We start from the raw sequence: 27,723 nt of genomic DNA on the forward strand, positions 1-27,723 counted from the left end.
GTCATAAGAATAAGAGGAGAGGAAAAGATTAGATTTTTTTTCTCAACAATTAGTGCTGGAATTGTTTTTCTTTTAAACATTTTGCAAGATAGGAGCATTATAAGTTTAATTTTGGTGAGTTTTCCAAAGTGGTGGTGGTGCACACAGATGGAATGAAACACAGAAGGCAGCACTAATAAAAAGAACTCTTTTGTTGCAATTCACAAGCATAACTTGCACAACTCGCACAGAGCAGTATATATATTATATGGAAGAAGAGAAGTTACACTTTATATGGACTTTCTTTGGCACTTTAATGAGTTTTGTGAATTATGCACTTTAGATTTCATATAAGTTTATATGATTTATATCGTATATAGGGGCGGACTGACCATTTGGAAACTCGGGCACTGCCCGAGGGCCCGGGGTCAGTAGGGGGCCCCATGAGAAGCCCCTGGTACCTTTTTTCATAGGCTTTTTTGAGTTTGGGCAAGGACACAAGGGCTCCATGATCCCCTATTGCCCGGGGGCTCCATGAGTTGTCAGTACGCCCCTGATTGTATATGACTTGTTATAGGAGCTCTGTACATTGTGAGCAATACTATACACAATATAGCATGTAGAATGAAGGAATCTGAAGGAACCTACTGCAGGATTCAGGTGTGTGCAATGTACAGTGTGCAAGGATCAGGAGTGCGTAACACAGAGTGCAGGAGTCAAGGGTATGTAACACACAGAGTACAGGAGTCTCCCCACCCAGCACAAAACACTCCCCGCCCCCACCAAAATCATCTTACCCCCTTCCCCCATCCCCCAAACTTACAGACCTCAAACACAGCTGTCCCTCCTGGGGGAAACTTTCCTTGGCTCTAAATTCTATCCCTTTGACAGACTGCCAGTGGGAAGAATTGCCGGCAATTACAGTAGTAGGCAATCACAGTGCCAGAAGACCTGAGGCACACCTCAGGAGATGTGGGGCATGTGTTCTGAGTACCAGGCAGTAGCAATGTCACTGCTTCTGATCAACTAAAACTCAACAACTGTACCCTAGTCTTGTTTTAAAGAAGCCGATTTGTCTGCGAAATGCATTGACTGACTACATATGCGTTTGTAGACTTGATTTACAGTTTGTGTATATGTTACACATCATACAGTCAGAAATGTCTCTTCCTAAAAATCCAATGTATGCACAGAGAAACCTGTTTTCTTTATGGATGCAGTTCTGTGTACATTTTAGTAAATTTGTGATTAAAAGTTTTTTATATGTTTTATGCAGTCAGTATGTCTTTTCAGTACTATGAGTAAAGTCCCCATTCTAATGTAATCTGATTTATCCTGCATGTGGGGTGATAGCACTGTAGCAATTATGGGTTCTACACATTCCACTCCATTCCACTTTTGCATTATTGCATAGCAATTATAAGTTTAAATGTTTCTTGCCTTGCTACCTTTGACATGATGACAGAAAATGAAAGCGCATTTCAACTAGTAAGTAATCGGACAAACTAGTACACAGGAGCTGCCTTTCAGCGTAATTTTGCCTTTAGTCATACAGCAAGCTTCGCCTTGAACTAGGACACTCCCTTCTCATGAAAAGCACTGAAACCTGTGTGCTCTACACATTTTCTGTGTTGCTGCCGGAGAACAAGACACAATATTGTGACATCCAAAGGCCCATTCACGTCACTGAATACTTCTTCCTGGACAATCAAATGATTTGAATAGTTCATGTATTCTGGCAATAGATGAAGAGGACATTTTATTACCTATTTTTGAGCTGCCTTTTAGGTAAGATCTGTATTATATACTCTTGTAGTTATGCACACGGAAGTAAACAGGCAATGAAATACAGATACTCAGAAGGTAACCACAAGGAGATATCATCACTTCTGTTATCTGTAAATCTATGTAGGAAATCCAGTACAACTAGATAGCAATATAATGGTATATCTTTTTTTGTACAATGTTCAGTTTAGATTAATAATGATTTCATTACAGAAGATAAGTTCCATCTTAAGCATTGCTTTAATCACACATGTTTCAGAGTTACGTCTGTAAAAAGTAAAGCTGACTCATGATACTATACAGTAAATGAAAGCAAGATATGTTGTTATTATTATTATTAGTAGTAGTAGTGGTATTATAATATTATTATTTACTCGAACCCCTCGTGTATTGTATTGTTACTGTCTTGTCTCATGTTCTGTCCCCCCTGCTACTGTACAGCGCTGAGCATACCCTTTGGCGCTATATAAATACTGTATAATAATAATAATTCAGGAAAATGGTTAGACAATTGTGTTTCCATTCAAAATATTATACTTATTTTTGGAAAATACAAAGCAAAAGGCACTTGTCTGTAAACAATATAGGCAAAACTGCCATTTAATTTCAAGACAGATTCTAGGTAATAAATAGACATATTTGAAAATTAGTGTAACTTGAAATTTCTATTCTGTGCATTGCTTGCAATGAACATCCCTAAGAATGTTAAATGCAGCAGCAGATACAGTATGGGTCTTGTTTCTGTAGCTGATGGCAAATATTTAGGGTCCATTAGTGGTTTACTTTGTATCCTTGGTACTTAATATGGCTCAGCAGGTCATTTGTTTCTCTTAAAGTAGACAAGAAATTCGATTTTTATGAAATAATACATAATTTTAAATCCTAACTATAGGATGAAAAAAAACCTGTGGGTACTTATCCTATTCCCTCATGCGCATAAGCCTCCATTCACAACTGAGGGATTTGAAGTATAGTGGGGCAAAAAAGTATTTAGTCAGCCACCAATTGTGCAAGTTCTCCCACTTAAAAAGATGAGAGAGGCCTGTAGTTGGCATCATAGGTAGACCTCAACTATGAGAGACAAAATGAGAAAAAAAAATCCAGACAATCACATTGGCTGATTTGGAAAGAATTTATTTGCAAATTATGGTGGAAAATAAGTATTTGGTCACCTACAAACAAGCAAGATTTCTGGCTCTCACAGACCTGTACCTTCTTCTTTAAGAGGCTCCTCTGTCCTGCACTCATTACCTGTATCAATGGCACCTGTTTGAACTTGTTATCAGTATAAAAGACACCTGTCCACAACCTCAAACAGTCACACTCCAAACTCCACTATGGTGAAGACCAAAGAGCTGTCGAAGGACACCAGAAACAAAATTGTAGACCTGCCCCAGGCTGGGAAGAGTGAATCTGCAATAGGCAAGCAGCCTGGTGTGAACAAATCAACTGTGGGAGCAATAATTAGAAAATGGAAGACATACAAGACCACTGATAATCTCCCTCGATCTGGGGCTCCACGCAAGATCTCACTCCGTGGGGTCAAAATGATCACAAGAACGGTGAGCAAAAATCCCAGGATCACACGGGGGGACCTAGTGAATGACCTGCAGAGAGCTGGGACCAACGTAACAAAGGCTACCATCAGTAAGACACTACGCCGCCAGGGACTCAGATCCTGCAGTGCCAGACGTGTCCCCCTGCTTAAGCCAGTACATGTCCCAGCCCGTCTGAAGTTTGCTAGAGAGCATTTGGATGATCCAGAAGAGGATTGGGAGAATGTCATATGGTCAGATGAAACCAACATAGAACTGTTTGGTAGAAACACAACTCGTCGTGTTTGGAGGAGAGAGAATGCTGAGTTGCATCCAAAGAAACACCATACCTACTGTGAAGCATGGGGGTGGCAACATCATGCTTTGGGGCTGTTTCTCCACAAAGGGACCAGGACGACTGATCCATGTACAGGACAGAATGAATGGGGCCATGTATCGTGAGATTTTGAGTGCAAACCTCCTATCAGCAAGGGCATTGAAGATGAAACGTGGCTGGGTCTTCCAACATGACAATGATCCCAAACATACCGCCCGGGCAATGAAGGAGTGGCTTTGTAAGAAGCATTTCAAGGTCCTGGAGTGGCCTAGCCAGTCTCCAGATCTCAACCCCATAGAAAACCTTTGGAGGGAGTTGAAAGTCCGTGTTGCCCAGCGACAGCCCCAAAACATCACTGCTCTAGAGGAGATCTGCATGGAGGAATGGGCCAACATACCAGCAACAGTGTGTGCCAACCTTGTGAAGACTTACAGGAAACGTTTGACCTCTGTTATTGCCAACAAAGGATGTATAACAAAGTATTGAGATGAACTTTTGATATTGACCAAATACTTATTTTCCACCATAATTTGCAAATAAATTCTTTCCAAAGCAGCCAATGTGATTGTCTGGATTTTTTTTTCTCATTTTGTCTCTCATAGTTGAGGTCTACCTATGATGCCAATTACAGGCCTCTCTCATCTTTTTAAGTGGGAGAACTTGCACAATTGGTGGCTGACTAAATACTTTTTTGCCCCACTGTACGTTTCCAAAAGTGCTTCAACATCAACACTACATTTCTATATTATTCTATTGCACTTGTTCACATATGAGCAATGTGCTCTATTTCAATGCTTAGAGAAAGTACCAGAGTTTCTTTTGGGCATAATTGTATGTTTTGGGCCGCAACAGACTTCAATGAGAGCACCTGAAAAACCTGATACATGTAATGTTTTGCCTAAAACCTGCCCCCAACTAGTAAATAGCTAGTAAAACGTAAACTCTTAAGTCTGAACACATTATAAAATGTGCAAAAATACATGCTCCAAAATCATATTTTGAAAAGGGGGCTGGGAGGAATGGTTGCACAGATGGGGGAGCCTGCTAGACTTAGCAAGCATTTTACCCTTGCAGTGTTGGAGGGCCGCACTGCAAAGGTACTTTTTTTCTTGTTCCTGGAGTTGGGCTTCTAGCAACAGTTGATGTTCCCTAATAAACCAGAGCTGAACTAAGACAGGTCGGTGGAACCTTGGGGAAAGATCCCACCTGAAGGATGTTGGAGAGTAATGGCTCTTGTCCCTTCTTGGTTTTAGTACATCCCCATGTAGAATCCAGAAATTAATTGGCAACAGCATTGGGTTCACACTGGACAAAATAGATAACTGAAAGAACAGATATATCAATTTAAATTTCAGGTAAATACCCTATCCACTTTATTTCCCAGGTCTGTCCATGTACTGTGGAACTTACTAAGAATCATCTGGTTGATTCAACCCGTGTAAATCTTCCCAGAACTAAAATATGATTGTTGGATAGATATTACATACAATATTGACAGTGCATGCGTATTATATATATATATATATATATATATATATATATATATATATATATATAATTTTTTTTTTTTCAGTGAACCTCTGCCACAGCTGTCTAAACTTTACATACCACAATGTGACCTTTAATGCAACAAATTTTGAATACGTGTTACAATGGAACAAAGATCACCTTCCATCAGATGTATTGTTTAGTGTCCAGTACAAGAGGTAAGTTTAATCACCTGCCTGAATAATCACTTCTGACTCATTTATAATATAAACATAGAAGAGCAATGCCTGTTACCTGACAATCACTAGATGCTTCTACTATATCCTAAGTGAGCTTGCTCCATCTCTTTATCTTTAAGCTGCCCATAGATGGATTGAAATTCAGCAGGGAATTTTGATCCTTGTATGGGCACTGTGGCTCTACAGAAGTCAATCTACTAATCAATTTCTGTGCAACTGCCCTGCTGAAAAATTTCCCCTTGACCAGCACTGCAGGCTACAGCCTGCAGCACTGATCAATGTATTCTGATGGCAGGGAAGCCTCCCCGCTTTCAGAATGCAATGACACAAGAAGATTCCCCCATTTACCTTAAATGCATAGATGAGGAAATCGAATCAGTTTTTTCTTGTTCAATCCCCTGGTTATACACCAAAAAATAACCCATGTATGGTCAGTTTTACACTCTCAGGGCTTAGGCCTCATTCACACCTGAGAGTTTTGTAGCTTGAAACTCCAAAATGCTCAACATCCAAAAACTGAAGGTTTTCAGGGATCCCTGTTCACACCTGAGTTTAGTGTTGCTTGAAGCTGGTAGCCTAAAAAAGTTCATGAGCTTTATTTGAGCTACAAGCTTCAAGTGTATTTGGTCCCAATAGATGCTAAGGTTCCATTCATACCTAAGTGTGAATGCGGGCACCTGTCACAGTTGCAGTGCCATTCATTGTTAATGGCACCCCAAACATGGCAAGCAGACACATAACATGGGCAAAACTCAACACCAAAAAAAAAGAAGTATAGAAGCTTTTTTGGCAGATTTTTCCCATGTAGGGCAGCCCATTGAAATGAATGAAGTAGCACAAAAACGCATGTTCATAGGACGCTAGGTGTGAACTTAGCCTAATGGGAAAGCCTGAAAAACATGCAAAAACTTGCATATCTGGCATTTTTTGAATTGGCTAAAAATAATAATAAAAAAAAATGCTCATGAAAAAAGCCTGGAAATATGACCAGAGATTTATGCATCATCACCCTCTCTGCTCTCTTCCTAATTATGGCACTCCACCTTGACATTCCTTTCCCGTGTTTCTACTATTCTCCTGCTTTGTATTTATCTTGTGCCATTAATTTAATATACACTATCTGGAGTGATTGCATGCCCAGAAATAATGGTAGTGACCCCCCCTCCACTTACTCCAAACAGTTTGCACAAATACAGTCAGAGACAAAGGTCATGTGCAGCACACACACACACAATTACTTGGACAAATGTCACAAGCATTCATCCAGGCTGAACAAATTCTCCCTATATTGTATCTATATTGCATCTACTACCATGACTTCTTATGATCGTCCTCTCAATTTAGCAGCCAAAATGCAGCATATTTTCAGGCTGTGGTTAGCTGACCTGACCACGGAATCACTCTGATTGCTTTTTGTGTTGTTTAAAAAGAGATTCTTATTGTGTTATGTATTTTTAACTGACCAGGCCCACAAAAAACATCTTTTGCAGCCACCTCAGGGGGCTAGAGCAAATCCTTTTCACTAATATACTGCTCTTAGTATGTTAGGCCGCACCTTATTGTTATCAGTGCTATCTGTATACACATTTTGTACCCTTGCTATTTCATCTCAATCACACCCCTGCATGGTTAGCACTTATATGTCACCTTTTGCCATTTGGTTTGTTATCTTTTGTAGTTTTTTTTGCAAACTATTAATAAACAAAAGAAAAAAAGAAAAGGTATTATATAGTGTAATACTAAGGTATTCTTTTTTACATGCTGAGGAGAGGTACTGAGTTACAACACTGGCTCCCATAACTGCCTAAATACTAGTACTCCCCCAAACAATTCCTTACCTGACCATATTAGTCAGTTTCCCCTATTGCAGCCAGTAAATGATGGGGGAAAGCAAATCCCAGTAAGCAAAACTATAACTATCACTGCTAAGAGTGTTGCTGCCAGGCAGTTTGTCTTGCCGTTAAGATTTGACAGTATCTATCAAGCACTAAAATAGGTCTCCTATTGCATCTCATTGTGGTTCAAATTACATGAATTGCTCCAGCCCTGAGGAAGAGGCTGGAGCAATTGGCTTTACTTGATGCATTTACCCAATACATGTTTCAAAAAGACCTCTGAGTGATATGAACTTTTTTAATAGACACTCCTCAATACCCATTCCAGAGTTAATACTCAGGATAAGCATAGATGCTTGACAGATGGCATAATCCAAATCCTCAAACACTGCTTGTCCAGACTTAAAATAAGAGGAGGTTCAAAAAATGGCTCTGGACATCAGGTTTACCAGCTGTCACATAACGTCAAGATATCCTGGTGTGATGGTAGGTTCTCAATAATTATTTTTTTAAATTAAATCATGGACTCAGAAATTAAATCTAATCCTTTTTTTTTTCAAAAGATATGGCCAGACTGGGTGGTCATTATTTTCTGAATGTCAGAATATAACTGAAGTCTACTGTAATTTAACAAATGCGATCACTGGTGATGAAGAGGACTTCATGGAACACCAATATTTTGGGAGAGTCAGAGCATTAGCAAGAAACTGTTCCTCTGACTGGAGCATGTCCAAGAGGCTAAACCCACGGGATGATAGTGAGTACTATTTACTTACCCCATTATTAATAGTGCAACTGAATGTTTTATAAAAAAAGAAACAGGAAAAGGATGTGATATTAACATACAGATTTACTTCCACCAAGTAAGAAAACTATTGCGGTTGCAAGATTTGCAGTTATCCCCTGAGCCATAGAGGCTTGTAGGGGCTGTGACTAGAGGATCTATGAACCAACCTGAATTCCTTTTATTTATGGAAGCATCTAGTAATGCTTTAAACAGAAGTCCTTAGCCTCTCCAAGGACTAAAGTAAACTCATCCATCTTTGTCCTCCTATAATGTACCTGGTAGCAGAGCCTGATATAATGAGGAAGGCCTCTCTTACACCTCTGACTCGGGGCCTCTGGTAGTGTAAACAAAAGGCACAGTAATGCAGTGTGGCATGAGTGCCTGTAAGTCTTGCTAGCAGCAGAGCAGGTGTCCATGCTGGGCAGGTGAAGTCACCTGGGGTCTTCAGTAAGGCAGGCAGACTGGCAGGCAGCTGGGCAGCAGACTGAAGAAGACTGGTACTGGCAACAGCAGAGAGATGAGACAGTGTCTGGTAGCAGACTGTAGATTGTCAGGAGCAGCAGAGTGGTAGGTGATACCAGTGGCAGCAGGCAAGTAGCAGAGTCAGACAAGCTGGGTCATACAGTACAGGCAGGATGGATCAGGTACAGGGCACAGGCAGAAGTGTGGTCAAGGTACAAGCGGGGTCTGGAAGCTGATCAGTGGAGCAGAAGCCAATGGAACAGACAGAAGTGGAGATCATTGGACAAGCCGAGATCAGGGCAGGCAGGGCTCAAGGGTAGTCAGAACAATCTGGGTCAGCAACTTGAAGCAGGATACAGGATCGCAGGAACACAGAAAACACAGGAGACTGATGACAAAGCAGCACTGATCCTGAGCACTAGTACTGTTTAAATAGGCCATTTGGCACCAGCATCCATCACAACTTGATGTGTGCACCTGCGTGCATGAGTATTATTATTATTCTACAGGATTTATATAGCGCCAACAGTTTGCTCAGCGCTTTATAATATAACGGGAGACAATAGAGAAACAGTACAGTTCAATACAAGAGGGATAGGAGGACCCTGCTCCTTGGAGCTTACAATCTAGGAGGGAGGGGCTAGTGGTACAAAAGGTAGTAACTGTGGGGGATGGACTGGTTGGAAGAGTAGAAGATTCCATTATTAGCTGAGGGCAGGATAGGCTTCCCTGAAGAGATAGGTTTTCAGAGATTGCCTAAAAGTGAGCAGAGTGGGCGATAGTCTGATAAATTGGGGTAGAGAGTTCCAGAGGATGGGGAAAGCTCTGGAGAAGTCCTGTTAACGAGCATGGGAGGAGGAGACAAAGAAGCTAGAGAGCAGGAGGTCTTGCGAGGAGCGGAGAGTACGGTTTGGGTGATATTTAGAGACAAGATCGGTGATGTAATTTGGGACAGTTAGAAATGGCTTTATACATTATTGTTAATGTTTTGAATTTTATCCGTTAGGCAATGGGAAGCCAGTGGAGGGATTGGCAGAGAGGGGTGGCAGATACAGAACGGTTAGTAAGGTGGATGAGTCTGGCAGCAGCATTCATGATAGACTGAAGAGGGGATAGCCTGCGATGAGGTAGGCCAATGAGGAGGGAGTTACAATAGTTAAGGCGAGATATAACAAGGGAGTGAGTAAGTTGCTTAGTGGTTTCCTTAGTGGTTTCCGAGGTTAGGAACTGCCGTATCTTGGAGATGTTGTGGAAGTGAAGTATACAACAGCATTGGACAGCGATTGGATTTGGGACTGAAAGGACAAATGGGAGTCTAGGATTACACCTAGTACCCTGGCATGAGGGGAGGGACTGATGATTGTGTTATTAATCTTGATGGAGAAGTCAGGGGAGGGGGCACGGGCTGGGGGGAATACTAAGAGCTCAGTTTTGGAAAGATTGAGTTTGATGAAGTGGAGTGACATCCATGCTGATATGTCACTTAGTAGGTTAGTAATGCGAGAGGAGACTGAAGGGGTGAGGTGAGGGGTAGAAAGATAGATTTGTGTGTCATCAGCATAGAGATGGTACTTAAAGCCATGGGAGTTTATCAAGTGACCAAGGGAGGAGGTGTAGATGCAGAAGAGTAGGGGCCTAAGGACAGAACCTTGAGGGACCCCTACAGAAAGAGGAAGTGAAGAGGAGGAGGCAGCGTTCTAGGTAACGCTGAAGGAGCATTGCGATAGGTAGGAGGAGAACCAGGAGAGAGCAGAGTCTCGGAGGCCAAGAGAGTGGAGTTTTTTGAGGAAGAGGGGATGGTCAACAGTATCAAAAGCTGCAGAGAGGTCAAGTAGTAAGAGTATGGAGTAGTGGCCATTGGTTTTAGCTGTTAGTAGATCATTAGTGAGTTTTAGTAGGGCAGTTTTAGTGGAGTGTAGTGAGCGAAAGCCAGACTGTAAAGGGTCAAGAAGGTTGTTGTCAGTGAGGCAGGAGCTCAGGCGATTGTAGACTAAGCGTTCTAGGAGTTTAGAGGTAAATGGCAGCAGGGAGATGGGTCTTAAATTGTTCAGGTTAGTGGGGTCCAGTGAGGGCTTTTTAAGTATGGGAGTGATGTGTGCATGCTTTAGAGGGGAGGTGAAGGCACCGTTACAGAGGGAGAGATTGAAAATGTGAGTGAGGGAGCATAGGATGGAAGTAGAGGGTGACCATAGTAGTTGTGAGGGGACAGGATCCAGGGGGCAGGTAGTGAGACGGGCTTCTGAGAAAACCTTTGTGACCTCTTCGGTAGTAGCAAGGTCAAAAGAGGAAAGTGTTGAGGGAGCTTTAGTATAAGGTATGCTAAGTGGGATGGATGTCTGTGTAGTGGCAATGTCCCTACGAATTGCGTCAATCTTGTTTTTGAATGATTTGCAATCTCGTGAGCAGTGAGTGAGGTACTGGGTGGACGTGGAGGTGGAGAAAGTAGAAAGTTAAAAGTAGAGAAGAGATGACTAGGACTGGATGACAAGGTATTAATAAGAGTGACAAAGTAGGCTTGTTTGGCAGCATGAAGGGAGGAATTGTATGTTAAGAAAGCAGATTTATAAAGGGTGAATGCTTGTTGAGATTTGGTTTTATGCCACAATCGCTCCAGCGCACGGCTATGTCGTTTAAGATTTCTGGTGTCGTCAGTCTGCCAAGGTTGTAATGGTCGGGGCCTGATGCTTCGTGTTCTTAGAGGAGCAAGTGAGTCTAGTGTGGATGAAAGTGAACTGTTGTAGACAGAAGTGGCTAGGTCAGGGCAGGACAGGGGAGTCAGCAGGGTATAGGACGGGGTGGGCAGGGCAAAGGACTAAGGTTAGTAGAGCAGAGGATTGGGGTCAGCAGAGCAGAGGATGGGTCTCGGCAGGGCAGAGAACTGGGGTCAGCAGGGCAGAGGATGGGGTCAACAGGGCATAGAGCAGGGGTGGGCAGGGTAAAGGACTGAGGTCAGGAGAGCAGAGGACTGGGGTCAGCAGGGCAGAGGATGGGCATCAGCAGGGCAGAGGACGGGCATCACTGCTGACAGGGCACTCAACAGAGCTGCTCCTCACCACACTGCACACAACTATTATCTGATTCTTTTCCAGACACACCCTGGATTTGCACAGACTGTTTCAGCTATGCTGACTTTTTGATCTGAGGATTTCACAGGTCAGAACTGCAATAGCCAGCTACATACTGTGCCAATCGAGGTTGTGTCTGGAAAAGAAACAGATTAACTATACGCAGTGTGGGGAAAAGCCGCTCAGCCACACTTCCTGTATCAAGGCTGAGTGCAGTCCAAGGATGAGAGGAAGAGTTTACTGACCCAGGCACAGCATCCTTGGGAAGGAGGGTGGCGCACCACCCCTAGATCTGGCCATCCTGCTTCAATGTCAGCTGTAAACAAGCCAAGTGAGGTGAGCGGGACCTGAGATGATTCCAGCTGCGCTCCCGCCTATGTAGCCAGCCACAACTGCCGATGCATGGGAGGTGGGTGTCTCAGGTATCCCTTGCGTGTCTGCATAAATGCAGATGCGTGCCACATCTGGTACATGTGCCGACCCCTGGTCTATATTTTGGCCACAGGAGATGAGGGGCCATAAGTGTACTTTGTTTCAACTTACCCAATAAATTACAGCTGAACAAATCCCTGGATCCATGTAGCACACAAAAAAAGCTGGAGCATGATTAGTGTCCTCTATGCTTAATAGTAAAAAAACTTGTACCATAAATGCTTCCTCATGCCTGTCAGCGGTAATAGACAGTGACAGTACATTATAACACCCATTGTGTGGTGATGTGACTCCCGTGCGCATGCATGGGATCGACACCATAATGGCTGGTCCCTTTAAGCAGCTGAAAGGAGCAAACCTGGAAGGAAGACTGGGTGCAGATGGAAGCATGTGAACAATGGTGGAAGTTTCCAAGTGCCTTTATTTGACAGGTAAGTAGGTTGTAAAGTATGTAGTGCTACGCCCGCAGGAGCCACTTGGTAAAGTGGGTTCCCTGTTCTTTTGCCTTGACTCAATAAATGTCCCCTCTGACTCACCAGGTTGAAAAAAAGAGGGCACTGCACTTTTAATAAGAGCACAAATATAAATATCCTGAACACACTATGGTTCAGCATCAGGAAGCAAACACCAGACTGGTTAGTAATAAAGGAATGCAATGTATTGGAACAAGTTAAAGTAGCTGGCAGTATGTACATAAATGAACACACCTACTTGCTGTGTCTTCCTCTGGTAATCATGCATGCAAATGGCCTGGTTAGTTAGTGTGAATGGGGCCTTATATTATAGATATACTGCTTGGAGAGGTAAACGATATATTCCTTTAGCAGATTAGAGAAAGAAACTTGAGAAATTTGCCACTTTGTAATTATTTTTTTTTTACTTTCACTGTGTGCTAGATTTCAGTACTGTACACATGTAAGCAGGGTTGACTGACTTCCAGTACATGTGACCTCCATGTTTGCACTGAGCCCCGTCCTACAGACAGAGCTTCAGGCCACTGTTTGGTTGTAGTACCAAGCTCACACCTTGTCCATGTATATGAATGCATGCCAAAGGCCTCTCTGACCCATCCCACTGGTCCCAATACTGGTAACCCCCTACCACCCAAAGCACTTCTACACATAGGCCTATGTTTTCCTTGGTCAAGGTTAGGGCTCAGGGAATCCATCCAAACACCCAGGGCCCATGTCACAAGGGGGCCTGGATCACCTGGCACATCATACCTGAGAGGGGTTTTCTCTCACCACCAGGAGGGTGATTCCTGTTCTCTAACCCCCACCCAATCCTGAGCTGACCAGGCTTGTATAGTTATTTACCACATTAGCTCATCGGACTCATTAAACACAATTCTTCTGAGGCAATCATGATGCAAGGATTCTCTTTGCTTGAACTTTACTAAATTGCTTTTATAATGTTAACAGGTTAGGACGTTCCTGTCAAGGTCCTACCTTTTCCCTGAGGTTATGTTACTCCATGTGCTGGCGTCCATCTTGGATTCTGCTGTGCATGGTGGGAATCCTTTTATGCCTTCAGGTCTCTGAGGTCCATCCCCCAGAGGGGCGTGGCTGATGACATATAAGCCTGTGGCCCGCACATGCTCTTTGCACTTGTGTCTTGTGTCTTTGTGTTGCTATTACTCTGTTCTGACTCTCGTGACTCTCCTGGTATCTGATTCGGCTTGTGACTTGACTATTCTTTGTATTCTCCTTTGATCTGACCCTCTGTTGCTGAACCCGGCTCGTGACCTGTGATTCTTGTCTGCTGTCCTGTACTGTTTTGTCCTGTTGTTATTGAACCCGGCCTGTCTGACTACTCTTTTGTCTCTTCCACCAGCTACACGCCATTGGCGGCGGCCATTACCGCAGCTGAGGTGTCTCGGGGGCCGCGACCTGGTTCCTGGCTGCGTCAAGTCCATCCCCACCATCAGGGGCCCTGGTGAAGGGCAGCCTGGGACTTAGACTCCGCGCCCTGAGGGACTTCGGTCTGTGGGTGGTGGTTGTCGTCAGCCAGTGCGTTACATTGTTAGGCCTGCCTGTCCGTTCCTCGGCTCCTGCCCTGACAGTTCCATAGATTAACAACTCTTCAGTGTAAGAGACATACACAAGGATTTATAACATTGGCAATAATGTGCATTGAATCTACTTCCCAAGTTCTGGTGTTTTAGCCACTAGCTTCAGGAGGGGTACTGTGGTGATTCTTACAGTTAAGGCATGCCACTCTTCGTTATACAGGTCATAGGTCTCCACTGGTCCCTACTGCTTCCCCCAAGCTCCAGGAAGAGCTCCCTGGAGCCAAGAGGGCTGGGCCAAACCTAAAGGCATGCCTCAAAAGGGGAGAGGCCACCATTAAAAGGGAATCCTAATTCACCCCTTCCTACACACTGGCACTGACCATTTCTGAAGTGGATAGATGCTGCTTTCCAAGATTAAAGAATTTAGGAGTTATTTTTTTATGCATAAAAAGGTGTCTATCATTATAGCGGTTCTAAAGGCTTAATGTTTTTTACCTTCATGCATTTGATGCATGAAGGTAAAAAAACTTCTGTGTGTAGCATCCCCCCTAATACTCACCTAAGCCATCTCTCGATCCAGTGATGTGCTCTGGAGTTTTGGCTATCCCAGGACTCCCTCTTCCCATTGGCTGAGAAAGAAGTGGGAGCCATTGGCTCCCACTGCTGTCAATCACAGCCAGTGAGCCAATGAGAAGAGAGGGGGTAGGGCCAAGCTGAGGCTCTGTATGTAAATGGACACATGGAGCAGCAGGTGCCCCCATAGCAAGCTGCTTGCTGTGGGGGCACCCGGCAGGGGGGAGGGGTCAGGAGAGCCTGCAGGGGACCCTAGAAGAAGAGGATCCTGGCTGCTCTGTGCAAACCCCCTGCACACAGCAGGTACGTATAGACATGTTTGTTATTTTTTCTTTACAAAAATAAATCCTTAGAATCACTTTAAGACTAATTCTTTCAAATGTATATACATCTCCTAAGGTACACGGGTAACCAATTTCACCTGTGCTACCATCACATTTCCCTCCTTAGTTAGAAAAAAACAAACATTCTTTTATGTATGTGGCTCTGTATTGGTGACGTGATTCTCTAATGTCTTCTGCAAACCTGTTATGTATTACCATAAACACTGTTAAGAATACTGAAAATACTAAGAAAATGTACTCCAAATTAGACCTTGGCTTAGTAAAGAATAATACCAATAGGATACCTAAGTAATTTTTTAACAAATTTGGTCTTGGATGAACTTTTTAAAACATATTTCATTATTATTATTATAATTATTATTATTATTATTATTATTATTATTATTAATAATAATAATAATTATGTTAAAGTGTTTGTTTCATATTTTTGATATGTCTGTTATACTCTGTACTTATGTTAAAAGTATCCTATTCTCTTTGTAATGTATTCGTTGTGTGAAATCCTTAGTGATACTGCTAGTCCCCCTGCTTTCCTATTTCAAAATGACCACACCAGGCATGACAGCACATTCATCCCAGTGTGGTCAGTTTTCTTCCTGTCTTCCAGTGGTCAGACTTATGATGACACACCCCTTCTACACAGCTAATCACTGTGAAGATCAGTGTGTTGCTCTTTCTCTGCCTCCTGCTGACACACCCCTCTGCAGTCTCCAGTCCTAACTATCCAAGCACCTTATGCAGCTAAGAACAGAGACTACGTGACAGCACAGTGGCTAAGTGGTTAGCACTTTTGCCTAGCAGCACTAGCGTTGTCAGTTTGAATCCCAACCACAGCACTACCTGCCCGGAGTCTGCATGTTTTAACTATGCCTGCATGGGTTCTTCCAGGTACTCTGGTTTCTTCCCACACTCCAAAGACATGCTGGTAGGTTAATTAGTTCCTGTGTAAATTGGCCCCAGTATGTGGGTGTATGAATGTGAGATATGGACTTTAGATAGTCAGCTCCCTGAGGATTAAGGACTGATGTGAATGTACAATATATGTAAAGCGCTGCATAAACTGACAGTGCTATTATAAATAATACCTGTAATAAATTAATAAAAAAAATTATGTGATCACTTATAAAAAATATATTTATAATTTTTATATCTATCTATCTATCTATCTATCTATCTATCTATCTATCTATCTATCTATCTATCTATCTATCTATCTATAAGCGGCGTAGATAAGAGGAGAGTCAGGGGGGGTCTGAACCCCCCCCAGAGGAGAGTTGCCAACCATCCCTGCAGGCTGCAGCCCTCAAAATTTCCACTTTCCCACTAGTGGAAATAAGGTGGAGCGGCGAGCAGCGCAGGGACTAGGGGTGTGTGGGAGGGGTGGTGAAGGTTGTGGTGACAAGCAGCGATCTCCTGTATGGCCTTCAATGAAGCAGTTGAAAGCCGCGGGAGAGAGAGGAGAAGCGGCTTTCAGCTTCTTCATTGAAAGCCATACAGGAGACCGCTGCTTGTCACCGCCCCCACCGCCACCCCTCCCACACACCCCTCCCAGCACTGCTTGCCATCCGCACCGCTGCACAGAATGGTTCAGTTTTCTTTCTGGCCTCGCCCCCCCTCCCACAGCCGCTGTGTTCTTCTCAGTGCCCAGCCCCTCCCTCCATCCTCAGCACCAATAAGAAAAGAGGGGAGAGAGGCTAGATTTGCTCTGCCTCCCCCTGTGCCCGCCCACACTCCAGTCCGTGCAACTTCAGAGGATGTGTGGGCATGAAACCTTCCACCCCCTCTTCCTTCCTTCCATCCTTCCACCCTCTCCCTTCCTTCCTTCCATCCTTCCACCTCCTCCCTCCCTTCCACCCCCCTCCCTTCCTTCCATTCCCTCCCTCCCTTCCTTCCACCCCCCCTCCCTGCCTTCCATCCTTATACCCCCATTCCTTCCTTCCACTCCCCCTCCTGTCCTTCCATCCTTCCACCCCCTTCCTCCCATCCCCCCTTCCTTCCATCTATCCACCCCCCCTTCCTTCCATCCTACCACTCCCCTCTCTTTCTTCCATCCTTCTACTCCCCTCCCTTCCTTCCACCAATCCACCCCCCCCTCACTTCCTTCCACCCCCCCTTCCTTCCATCCATCCTTCTGCCCCCTCCATTCCTTCCACCCCTCCCTTCCACCCAACCTACCTTCATTCCACCCCTTCCGACCACCCATCCACCTCTGCCTTCCTTCCACCCTTCCTTCCACCCACCATTTCTTCCTTCTTTCCTTCCACCCATCCTTCCTTCCATCCACCCCTTCCTTCCTTCCACCCTCCTTCCCTTCCTTCCACCCACCCCTCCCTTCCTTCCTTCCACCCTCCCTTCCACCCACCCCTCCCTTCCTTCCTTCCACCCTCCCTTCCTTCCACCCTTCCTTCCTTCCACCCATCCCTTCCTTCCTTCCTTCCTTCCTTCCACCCATCTCTTCCTTCCACCCTTCCTTCCACCCACCCATACCTTCTTTACTTCCACCCACTTCTCCCTTCCTCCCTTCCCTCCCTCCTCCCTTCCACACACCTCTCACTTCCTCCCCTTCCTCCTTCTACTCCTTCTAGATATACTGTGGCAGTTCTGGGCACTCTCACAGTGGGAATCAAGGTTATACCTCAGGATTCTCAACTAAACAGGTTGAGGGGTTCCAGAGGGTTTACTTAATGCAGAAGAAACTGGCTTTTCATTTTCCTTATTTGTTTGTAAAGTCCGCTTCGGGATCTGGAGCCTGGAGATTTCAAAGTGATTTGGATGAAATCTCCAATCCTGGGTCCATGTTTTCTTAACCCCAGCACACGAATTGTACAGGTGTGTGCAGGGCTTTAAATAATAACCTGACTAGGGTTCTGGGCTCCACCCCGGCAGACAGGAGGTCATTGCCCTGGAGTTAGGAGAGCTCCACCTAGGAGAGGTGGGATCCAGAGCAGCAAGGGACTGCTAGCTGTGTGCAAACAACCATTTAGGAAGGAGTCTGCAGGAGACAGCTGTGAGCCTGACGTGAAAGTCCAGAGTGGCAGAATTGTGTGTACAAGCCAGGAGGCTAAATATCTGTGTTTTGAAGAGTGAAATGCTGAAAACTCCTGTGAGGGAAGTTTATGGAACTTTCTTTTAAATAAAATTGGGCAAAAATGGCCCTTAAAATGAAAAAAGTGAGTGGCTGTGTGCTTCAAAATCTCTACCCTTGATGCTAGTTCTCACCACACATACACACGTACACATACACGTACACACACACACAGACACGTTTTGCCTTTCATTTCCATTTAAAAATGTATAAGTTATTTTACAAGGTAAGGCTTCACATATACTATAATAAACACAACTGCCATTGCATGAAGGCAACCAAAAAAGTTTCATTATGGTTTTGCCTTTCATTTCCATTTAAAAATGTATAAGTTATTTTACAAGGTAAGGCTTCACATATACTATAATAAACACAACTGCCATTGCATGAAGGAAACCGAAAAAGTTTCATTATGGTCTCTTTTACACATAGCTAATCTAAAGTTTAACCACTGATAGGATTATCATACATATAAATACTGTACATAATACAGCCTGTCATTTACTCTTTTATATTTTCTTTCTATAGCTTTCTTGATTTTGCCGAAACTAAATTATACTGAACATGTCAGTTCAGTAACAATCCTTGTTCCAACTCCCTCTCTGGTCTTGAGAAGCAAGGACAACAAGCCAATTACTGTGGAAGAGCTTTACAAGGATCAAAGTTTTGAATACCACCTAAGATTTTTTAATGCAGAGCAACGTGATATAGTAAGCTACAAAAGTTTTTTTCTTATAAACACTATTTTTACCATGTGTGTTACTGTGTTACCTGGAATGCCTTTCAAAACTGTTCACTGACTTGTTTCCGCTGATTACAAATTATGGCATGCAAAAAAATAAAAAAGATAACCCAAAAATAAATAACAGAAGTTGCCAAACCCAGTCTGATCCATTTTACAATATTTTTACAGAGCTAGGGCCAGAATAAGTTATTTCCTTAGGCATGCTAAACAAACCACTTAAAAAAAATATATACTATATATGTAAGAGGGCCCCCTGACATCTGGTATTGTTAAGCCTATAGTTTAGCTTTGCAGGGATGGTGAGCCAAGGCTCTTACCCATCCTGCCATCTTCATACACCCTCAGGTTCCAACTTACTTCACCTCTAGAGATGGTCAGGAATCCAACACCTAGGAACATAATAATGGGGGCCCAGACAGTGGAGGTGACTTAGTGGCCAAGGCCCTCCATCACTAAACTAAAACTCACTCCCGACTTCAACTGGCTGCTAAATTTCTTTTTTCCCAAGTTCTGGCTGTGCGCTTGTGCCTCACCAAGACCTTACGACCAGTCAAGCATATTTAAGAGCAGCTCACCGTATCTGGCTGCTGAAAGATTGTTACTTAGCCGCACTTCACTTATGCTGATTGTCTTCACAAAACACATTGAGACAATGCTTTTTACTGAACATTTTAATGGGGTACAGAGCAAACAGCAACTTAGGCCTTACAAATTATAGTCCAAAAACATGGACTAAGTATATCCAAAAACATGGCAGAATTATCAAAATTTAACCTTATAAAACTGTTCCCAGTTGTTGGGTATCATAGGAGGTGTGTTGCAGTCCATATCCATTCCTTCCCTTAGGCTTATCCATTACCCCTGAAGGAGAAAGCATGCGTCTACTGGTACATTTCTTTATTGGTCTTCTGTCCTAGCTCCTCCAACACACTACCTAAAAAGGTGTTGGACCCCCACCCTAGAGAAACAGGAGGCTTAACACCCAGAAAGGTGGGACACATTAACAAGGCAGTAACCCCCTTCTACATTTCCATAAAAATGTGGCACTGTCATACATTATCCATCATAATCCTATTATTAATATACAGGATATATATAGTGGCCACAGTTTGTGCAGCGCTTTACAACATGGGGCAAACAGTACAGTTACAATACCATTCAATACAGGAGGAATCAGAGGGCTCTGCTCGTTACAGTTTACAATCTAAAAGGGGAGGGTCAAGTGATACTAAAGGTAATAACTGTGCGGGATAAGCTGATGGAGAAAATACATGTATAGTTATTAGGAAGAGGCAGGATAGGATTCTCTGAAGAGAAAAGTTTTCAAGGATCGCCTAAAAGTGGACAGAGTAGGAGATAATTGGACAGAATGGGGTAGGTGTCAAGGTCCTACCTTTTCCCTGAGGTTATGTTACTCCATGTGCTGGCGTCCATCTTGGATTCTGCTGTGCATGGTGGGAATCCTTTTATGCCTTCAGGTCTCTGAGGTCCATCCCCCAGAGGGGTGTGGCTGATAACATATAAGCCTGTGGCCCGCACATGCTCTTTGCACTTGTGTCTTGTGTCTTTGTCTTGCTACAGCTCTGTGTATATGCTCATGACTCTTCTGGTATTTGACTTGGCTTGTGACCTGACCATTCTCTGTGTTTTCCTTCGATCTGACCCTCCGTTGCTGAACCCGGCCCGTGACCTGTTATTCTCTGTCTACTGTTCTGTACCATTTTGTCCCGTTGTTGTCGACCCAGCTTGCCTGACTACGCTATTGTCATTCTCACCAGCTACATGCTATTGGCGGCGGCCATTACCGCAGCCGAGGTTTTCTCGGGGGCCGCGACCTGGTTCCTGGCTGCGTCAAGTCCATCCCCACCATCAGGGGCCCTGGTGAAGGGCAGCCTGGGACTTAGACTCCGCGCCCTGAGGGACTTCGGTCTGTTGGTGGTGGTTGTCGTCAGCCAGTGCGTTACCCTGCCACTAGGCCTACCTGTCCGTTCCACAGCCCTGCCCTGACAGTAGGGAATTCCATCAGATGGGACAAGCTGGGGAGAAGTCCTGGAGGTGACCTTTAACTTTCTACTTTGTCCTCCACTACCTCCACCCACTAACTGACTCATTGCCCAGGAGATCACCAGTCACTTCAAAAATAAGATTGATACAATTTATGATGAAATCTGCACTCTACAGATATGCCCCCTACTTAACACCTCATGTCCACGGGTACAATCAACACTTCTCTTATTCAACACTGCTACTATAGACGAGGTTGCTAAACTTTTTTCTAATGCCCACCTAACCATCTGTCCCCTGGCCCCTATTCCCTCTCAAATACGGTGGTCACCCTCTGGCTCTATCCTACACTCTCTAACTCACATCTTCAATCTCTCCCTCTCTTCTGGCATATTCCCCCAACACTCTTAAACATGCACTGGTCGCTCCCATACTTAAAAAGCATTTCTTGGACCCCACCAATCTTAACAACTTATGCCCCATCGCCCTTGCTCCACTTTTCCTCTAAGCTCCTTGAATGCCTGGTCTACAACCAACTGTGACCACCTCATTAAGAATAGCCTTCTTGATCCCCTTCAGTCTGGATTTCGCCTCAACATTCCACAGAAACTACTCTCCTAAAACTTACAAATGATTTACTACCAGCTAAAACCAGTGGACACTATTCTGTACTCCTACTTCTGGTCCTTTCGGCTGCCTTTGATACAGTTGACCACCCCTTCTTTAAAAACTTTACTCCCTTGGTCTTTTTGACTGTGGTCTTCGTTGGTTCTCATCCTACCTATCCCACCGCACCTTCAGTGTCACTCACAATTCTACTTCCTCCTCTCCTCTCCCTTTCTCTGTTGGGGTCCCCCCAAGGTTCTGTTCTTGGACCCCTCCTATTCTACACCTTCTCCCTGGGTCAGCTGATAACCTTCCATTGCTTTCAATATAATTTTTTTGCTGATGACACCTAAATATATCTTTCTACCCCTCAGCTCATGACAGTCTCCTCATGTATCACTAACTTGCTGACCGACATATTAGTCTGGATGTCACACCACTTCCTCAAACGCAATCTATCCAAAATACAGCTCTTAATATCTCCTCCCCCTCTGTCAAGATCAATGTCACAACCATCAACAGATCCCTGCATGCCAGGGTGCCAGGTGTAGCCCTGGACACTGAACTCTGCTTTCAGCCTCACATCCAACCACTTTCCAAAGCTTGCCATCTCAGCCTCCGCAACATATCCAAAATATGCCTCTTCCTAACCACAAAGCTCCTAATTCACTCCCAGGTTATTTCTTGCCTCAACTACTGCAGCTCCCTCCTCATTGGCTTACCTTTACATAGGCTATGCCCCCTCCAGTCCATCATGAATGCTGCTGCCAGGCTCATTCACGTTACCAGCCATTCAGTGTCTGCCACACTTCTCTGCCAATCCCTGCATTGGCTACCAGTCACCCAATGAAATTCAAATTACTAACAACAACTTGCAAAGCCATCCACAACTCGGCCCCCAGCTACATCACTAACCTAGTCTCAAAATACCAACCAAATCAATCACTTTGTTCCTCCCAAGATCTCCTGCTCTCTAGTTCCCTTGTTACCTCCTCCCATATGTTTTAAGGAACAAATTATATAGAATTCTAAGTTATCTTACTTTAGTTAATCTAAGATTTATGGCTACCAGATGTCATTGTTTTCAAAGTGTTAAATGTTTTAAAACTATTTTTACAAGTTTTGGGGGCTTTGATACAGTAATTACATTACAATAGGTTTACTATTTGCCATCTTACTAACAATTATATAAAATTACCTCTATAGTGGTATATCATGGACCATTCTTTGCAGCAGTGCTTCCCAAAAGTTTTTGTAGTGATTAAGTGTAATAATAATAAAGTATTCTTTGGTCTTTTATCCTATTATAAAAAATGTAAACATTAAATGGACATTTAGATTGAGGTATAGTAATTTTATTAAGCTATCTTTCAGTAAAGTTGCACCATATTTGATTAAATTTGGTGACTTCATAATACTGTATTGAATGTTTTATTATTTTATTCTAGTGGCAAAAGCCTCAGAAAGACAAAAAGTTTGAAGTGTCTGGCTTGAGTCCCAACACTGAATACAGTGGAAGTGTATACATTATGATTGGAGATAAACGGAAAAGTGATGTTCAGACTTTTGTGGTGAAAACACTTCCAGGTAATAATTCTGTATAATTTTATTGATATAGTCAATAATAAAATGTGACAGTAGTCACAACTATAGATACATTTATGATGCAAAAAACACATATGTAACCAAATATTCTGTCTTGTAAAATATTTCGCTTTTTCTTAATGCATGATGTAATCCCACAAAATCATGAGAGTTTTCCAAACCCTCTTCTGCTCAAGAGACAGCTTGGAAAATCTTGTGTACTGTAAGCAAATACTCTGTGAAGTAGTTGGCCTAAATATGGCTTGAATATCACACAGAGTATGCTCATTCCATGCTTGTTAAGAGCCAGTTTCCTTGAGTGTAATATCAGAGCTCAAAACAGCACATGCAAATGCAACATCAGTTCTGACTTGTCTAGGCTCCACACTTGTATACAGCACAACAGATTTCGAAAGCAACCTCCAGCACAGACAGCAAGGGCTATAATATATTTTACTTATTGAAAAAATGAAAGGCATTGGAAAAGGGATAATACTACAGAGCAAAAATAAAATTAACTTGATTTGACAGCTGTATGTACTCATCTGAAGAGTTAACACCTGAAAATATGATGAATATTTCCAGTCCAAGAGCACATGCGAGTGGCATTCAATTTAATACTAAGTAATGCTGCCTGTGCAATCAATTGGAAAAAATTACTTAAGTTGGCCATAGACAGCTTGAATTTTAGCAGATTTTTGCCGAGAACATAAAATTCAAGCAATGAGAGGCTCTGTCAGCATCACCTTGCTCAACAAAAGTTGATTTAAAGATCAACTGTGCCAGATGGGAAATATTTGGCCTAAAAGTGTCTACATCCAATCAGATGCAGTCACTGTTCATGTATTCAGGCAGCCGCGTGTGCTGTGGCTGCTTGAATACAATATTCTGGAAAGGAGAATGTCACTTCCGATTTCTATTGTCAATTTCACTTGCCCTTGCATCCAGGTGAGATGTTAGGGGTATAACATCATTCATTCTCTGCATTAAGGTAAAAATGATGTGGATTTCCCTTCCCCGAACCCCGAAATTGCTCCCTGAGCCTGATCTCAATTCAATAGCACTGCTCTCTCTCTCTCTCTCTTCCTCCTGACAGGCTCCTGCTGCTGTTATTCAAATCCAGTGATGGGGGAGTGGGGGACGGGGTCGAGCCTCACCGTCTGTGTCAATAGACACACATGGTTTGGGATTGAGTCTGCATGTGTGCCACCACAGGAAGCGGCTTCCTATGGTGGCACTCGGACAAGAGAAGGAGCCCAGAGCTCTGGCTGAGAACCCCAGAAGAGGAGAATACGATTCAGTCTGTGCAAAACCATTGCACATGGCAGATGAGTATAACAGATAACAAGTTCGTTATTTCTCTGTGTCATATAATTACACAAACTGCAACAGACTTTATAGTTTTTGTCAAAAGCATTGGTACAGTGCATTTCCCTGTTTTTGGGTATCATTGATAAAAAGTTATGTAATAATATCCCCCAGTTTAGGTTGGCTAACTATTGAAAAGACCCATTTATGCTTTTGATTTGCATTATTACATTAGACATTTCAATATAAAAGATGTCTTTTCATTTTTTTTTTCATACTCTACTTTCTTTGCCTTTTCTAGACACATTTCCAAGCAGAGAATCTTGCAGCTGAGAAAGCTGAAAAAAAGTAGCAGTATGATGATCACTGTTATAAGCAATAATTTTTATGAATGCTATAATGGTGATAGCTGTGACGGGGCACAGCTATAACATGTTACAGGTGCACTGTTATTGGCCCTGTCTGTACCATATGATCACTGTGACCAATCATAATCACATCACAATAATACACAATGAATAGCTATGAATGAAAGCACGTACAAAAGCAAAGTACATTTGACATGTGATTGCTGTGATTGGTCACAAGGTACCGAAGTCAGCCCAGTACAACGAACTCCACTGTCCGGTAGACGTATTCCGTTCACCCAGGATTAGAAAACTCCTGCCTGGCTGTCATTTAACTATAGGCTGGGTGAAGGTAGTTAAAACAAACACTTATAAATTAACTGTTTCTCTAACTAAATGAAGGTAGGGCATTAAGTTACCTTGAGAGAGTGTTTACTTGTATATATGACAAACAAACATTTCTATCACTTCTAGCAAATATGCTGACCACTTCTCTAACAGTCACACAAAATGGAATTTTACCTAAAATGACCAATATATACAGTATATGTAGCATATATCGATCAGCTCTAACTGTACAACCACTGACAGTATCATTGATTATCTTGTTACAATGGCATCTGAAAGTCAGTGGGATATGTTAGGCAGTACGTGAAGGCCAGCCAACAGTAGCATTGTGATGCTTTGGTCGTTGTTCTGCAGGGAAACTTTGGTTCTGCCATTCATATGGATGTTACTTTGACATGTACCACTTATCTAAACATCGTTGTTGACCAAATACACCCCTTCATGGAAACAGTAATACCTGATGGTAGTGGCCTTTTTCAGCAGGATAATGCACCCTGCCACACTACAAAAATTGTTCAAGAGTGGTTTGAAGAACAAAATGACAACTCTGAGGTGTTGACTTGGCCTACGCGTTATCCAGATATCAATCCAATCGAGCCTCTGTAGGAAGTGCTGGAAAAATAAGTCAAATCCATGGAGGCCCCACCTTGCAAATAAGAGTACTTAAAGAATATACTACTGACGGCTTGGTGGCAGATAGCATACTTGCAGAGGTTTAGTGGCATACTTGTCACAAAAGCTCAGGGCTTTTTTAGCAGTCAAAGGGGACCTACTAAATACAAGGTGAGTGGTCAAAAAGTTAGGGCTGATCAGTGTATATATTGTACAGGACACCGGGAGTGTGTCCTGAAAGGCAAGTATATTTCCCTGCTATTTGGATTGTGGCTCATTTAAGAGTTATCTCAAGAGACATTGTCAGTACTCAGGGTGCAGGGTGAGGTGTTCTAGGGTAGTCTGGTCAGAGAGAAGAGAACTGATTTCCAGTACTCTTTGCATTGCTAAGTCCTCATTAGGGACCCATCAACTGTTCGGAGAGACCTTTAGGTGGGAAAAGCACCTCTAAACCCTGACTACAGAGACTCTGGTACTGAGGGGGTTAAGCCACATGCAAGGGAGTCTTGAAAAGCAGCAGGAAGGAAAAAGCAGGGGTCTGTGAGGTAGTGTGAAGTGGTTCACAGCCATGAACAAGGGTGGATACCTGGAGACCGAGACTCTGGTTTTGCTAAGCTCCTGCTGCTAGTCCTGTACCCTGAAACAAGTGGGAACCCCAAATCCCAGTTTGGGACAGAGAGCCTGGCAGTGAGCAGTGTTGTATAATATTTTTTATACCAGGACTGTGAATAGTTTACTTTACTTTTGCTGAAGAAAGCTATTTGTATTTTCCTTTTTTGAGAGACCAATAAAGAATATTTACTTTTAAAAGTTGCTTGTTGGTGATCTTGGGGCCTCCATATGACAATATATATAAATATTTAAGGTTACACCCATGTTAACGTCACCTTTGTCTTGGAGATACATGCCTCACCAAATGCTGAAATGTAGTATTGTTGCATTATTTTCAAATTACAGAAGAGACAAATGTACTGTGAAAGTTACTGAATAAGCCTGAAAAACATTTTCTATGTCAGTTATTTCACCCACCTGCCACCACCCCATGATGCCCCTCCCTTTCTGTTATTTGTTTTGTTTACTTTTAGACTGCCTATCACATTTCTTGAGGTGCTAAAATGCCAGGGCAGTACAACCCCCCCCCCCCAAATGACCCTTTTTTGGAAAGCAGACACCCCAAGGAATTTGCTGAGAGACATGTTGAGTCCATGGAACATTTTATTTTTTGCCACAAATTTTTGGAAAATTACTAATTTTTTTTTAAACAAAGTTGTCAGTTAAATGATATATTGCTCATGCATGCCATGGGTATATGTGGAATAACACACCAAAGCACATTCTGCTACTTCTCCCGAGTATGGAGATACCACATGTGAGAGGCTTTTTGGCAGCCTAGCCACATACGCACCCCCAAAATCCAATGACCACCTCCAGGCTTTCAAAGTTCATATTTCCTCATATTACTTCCTCACTATCTATGACAGTTTCTGAGGCCCTAAATTGCCAGGATAATACAAAAACCTTTTTGGAAAGTAGACACCCCAAGGAATTTGATAAGAGGAATGGTGAGTGTTTAGCAGTTATCCTTTTTGTCACAGAGTTTTGAAAAAGGATAAAAGAAAAGAAAAAATAAATTTTAATTTTCTTTCTTCGTTTTCCAAAAACTTGTGGCAACAAATAAGATACGTAAAATACTCACCACGCCTCTTAGCAAATACTTTGGAGTGTCTACTTTCCAAAAAGGGGTCTTTTATTTTTTGGGGGTACTTCCACTATCCTGACATTTCAGAGACAACATTAGAAGCTGATAGCCACACATCACCCACTTTTCTAACCACTTGAAAAGCAAGCCTATTCTGACACTTTTTGTTTACTTGAAAAAAAATTTTTTTTCGCTAGAAAATTACTTTGAACCCAAACATTATATATTTTTAAAGCAGAGGCCCCAGAGAATAAAACGGTGGGTGTTGAACTTTTTTTTACGTCACGCAGTATTTGCTCAGCGATTTTTCAAACACAATTTTTTGAGAAAAAATACACTTTTTAGAATTTTAATGCACAAAAACACAATATATTGCCCAATTGCTTGATAAAATATAAAAAGCGATGTTACGTTGAGTAAATGGATACCAAACATGACATGCTTTAGATTTGTGCATGCCTGTACAATGGCGACCAATACATAAATTTGTAATATCCATAGGCAACACTTTAA

At 42.9% G+C, this 27,723-nt stretch overlaps 1 protein-coding gene across 1 annotated transcript in view; it reads left to right on the forward strand.

Annotated features, from left to right (window-relative positions):
* The first annotated feature begins 1,593 nt into the window (after positions 1-1,593).
* LOC149452920 (uncharacterized) overlaps positions 1,594-27,723 on the forward strand; it is a 40,075-nt gene continuing 13,945 nt past the window's right edge. The window contains exons 1-5 of the mRNA XM_089688774.1: positions 1,594-1,767; positions 5,210-5,342; positions 7,762-7,955; positions 18,486-18,667; positions 22,761-22,899. Of these exons, the coding sequence (XP_089544900.1) occupies positions 1,725-1,767; positions 5,210-5,342; positions 7,762-7,955; positions 18,486-18,667; positions 22,761-22,899 (691 nt within the window). The 5' untranslated portion in view covers positions 1,594-1,724. The remainder of the gene's footprint in view (positions 1,768-5,209; positions 5,343-7,761; positions 7,956-18,485; positions 18,668-22,760; positions 22,900-27,723) is intronic.

This window comes from Staurois parvus, unplaced genomic scaffold (genome assembly GCF_062004578.1).
Source record: "Staurois parvus isolate SC_StPar_1 unplaced genomic scaffold, SC_StPar_1.0 ptg000454l, whole genome shotgun sequence".
Classification (NCBI taxonomy): Eukaryota; Metazoa; Chordata; class Amphibia; order Anura; family Ranidae; genus Staurois; species Staurois parvus.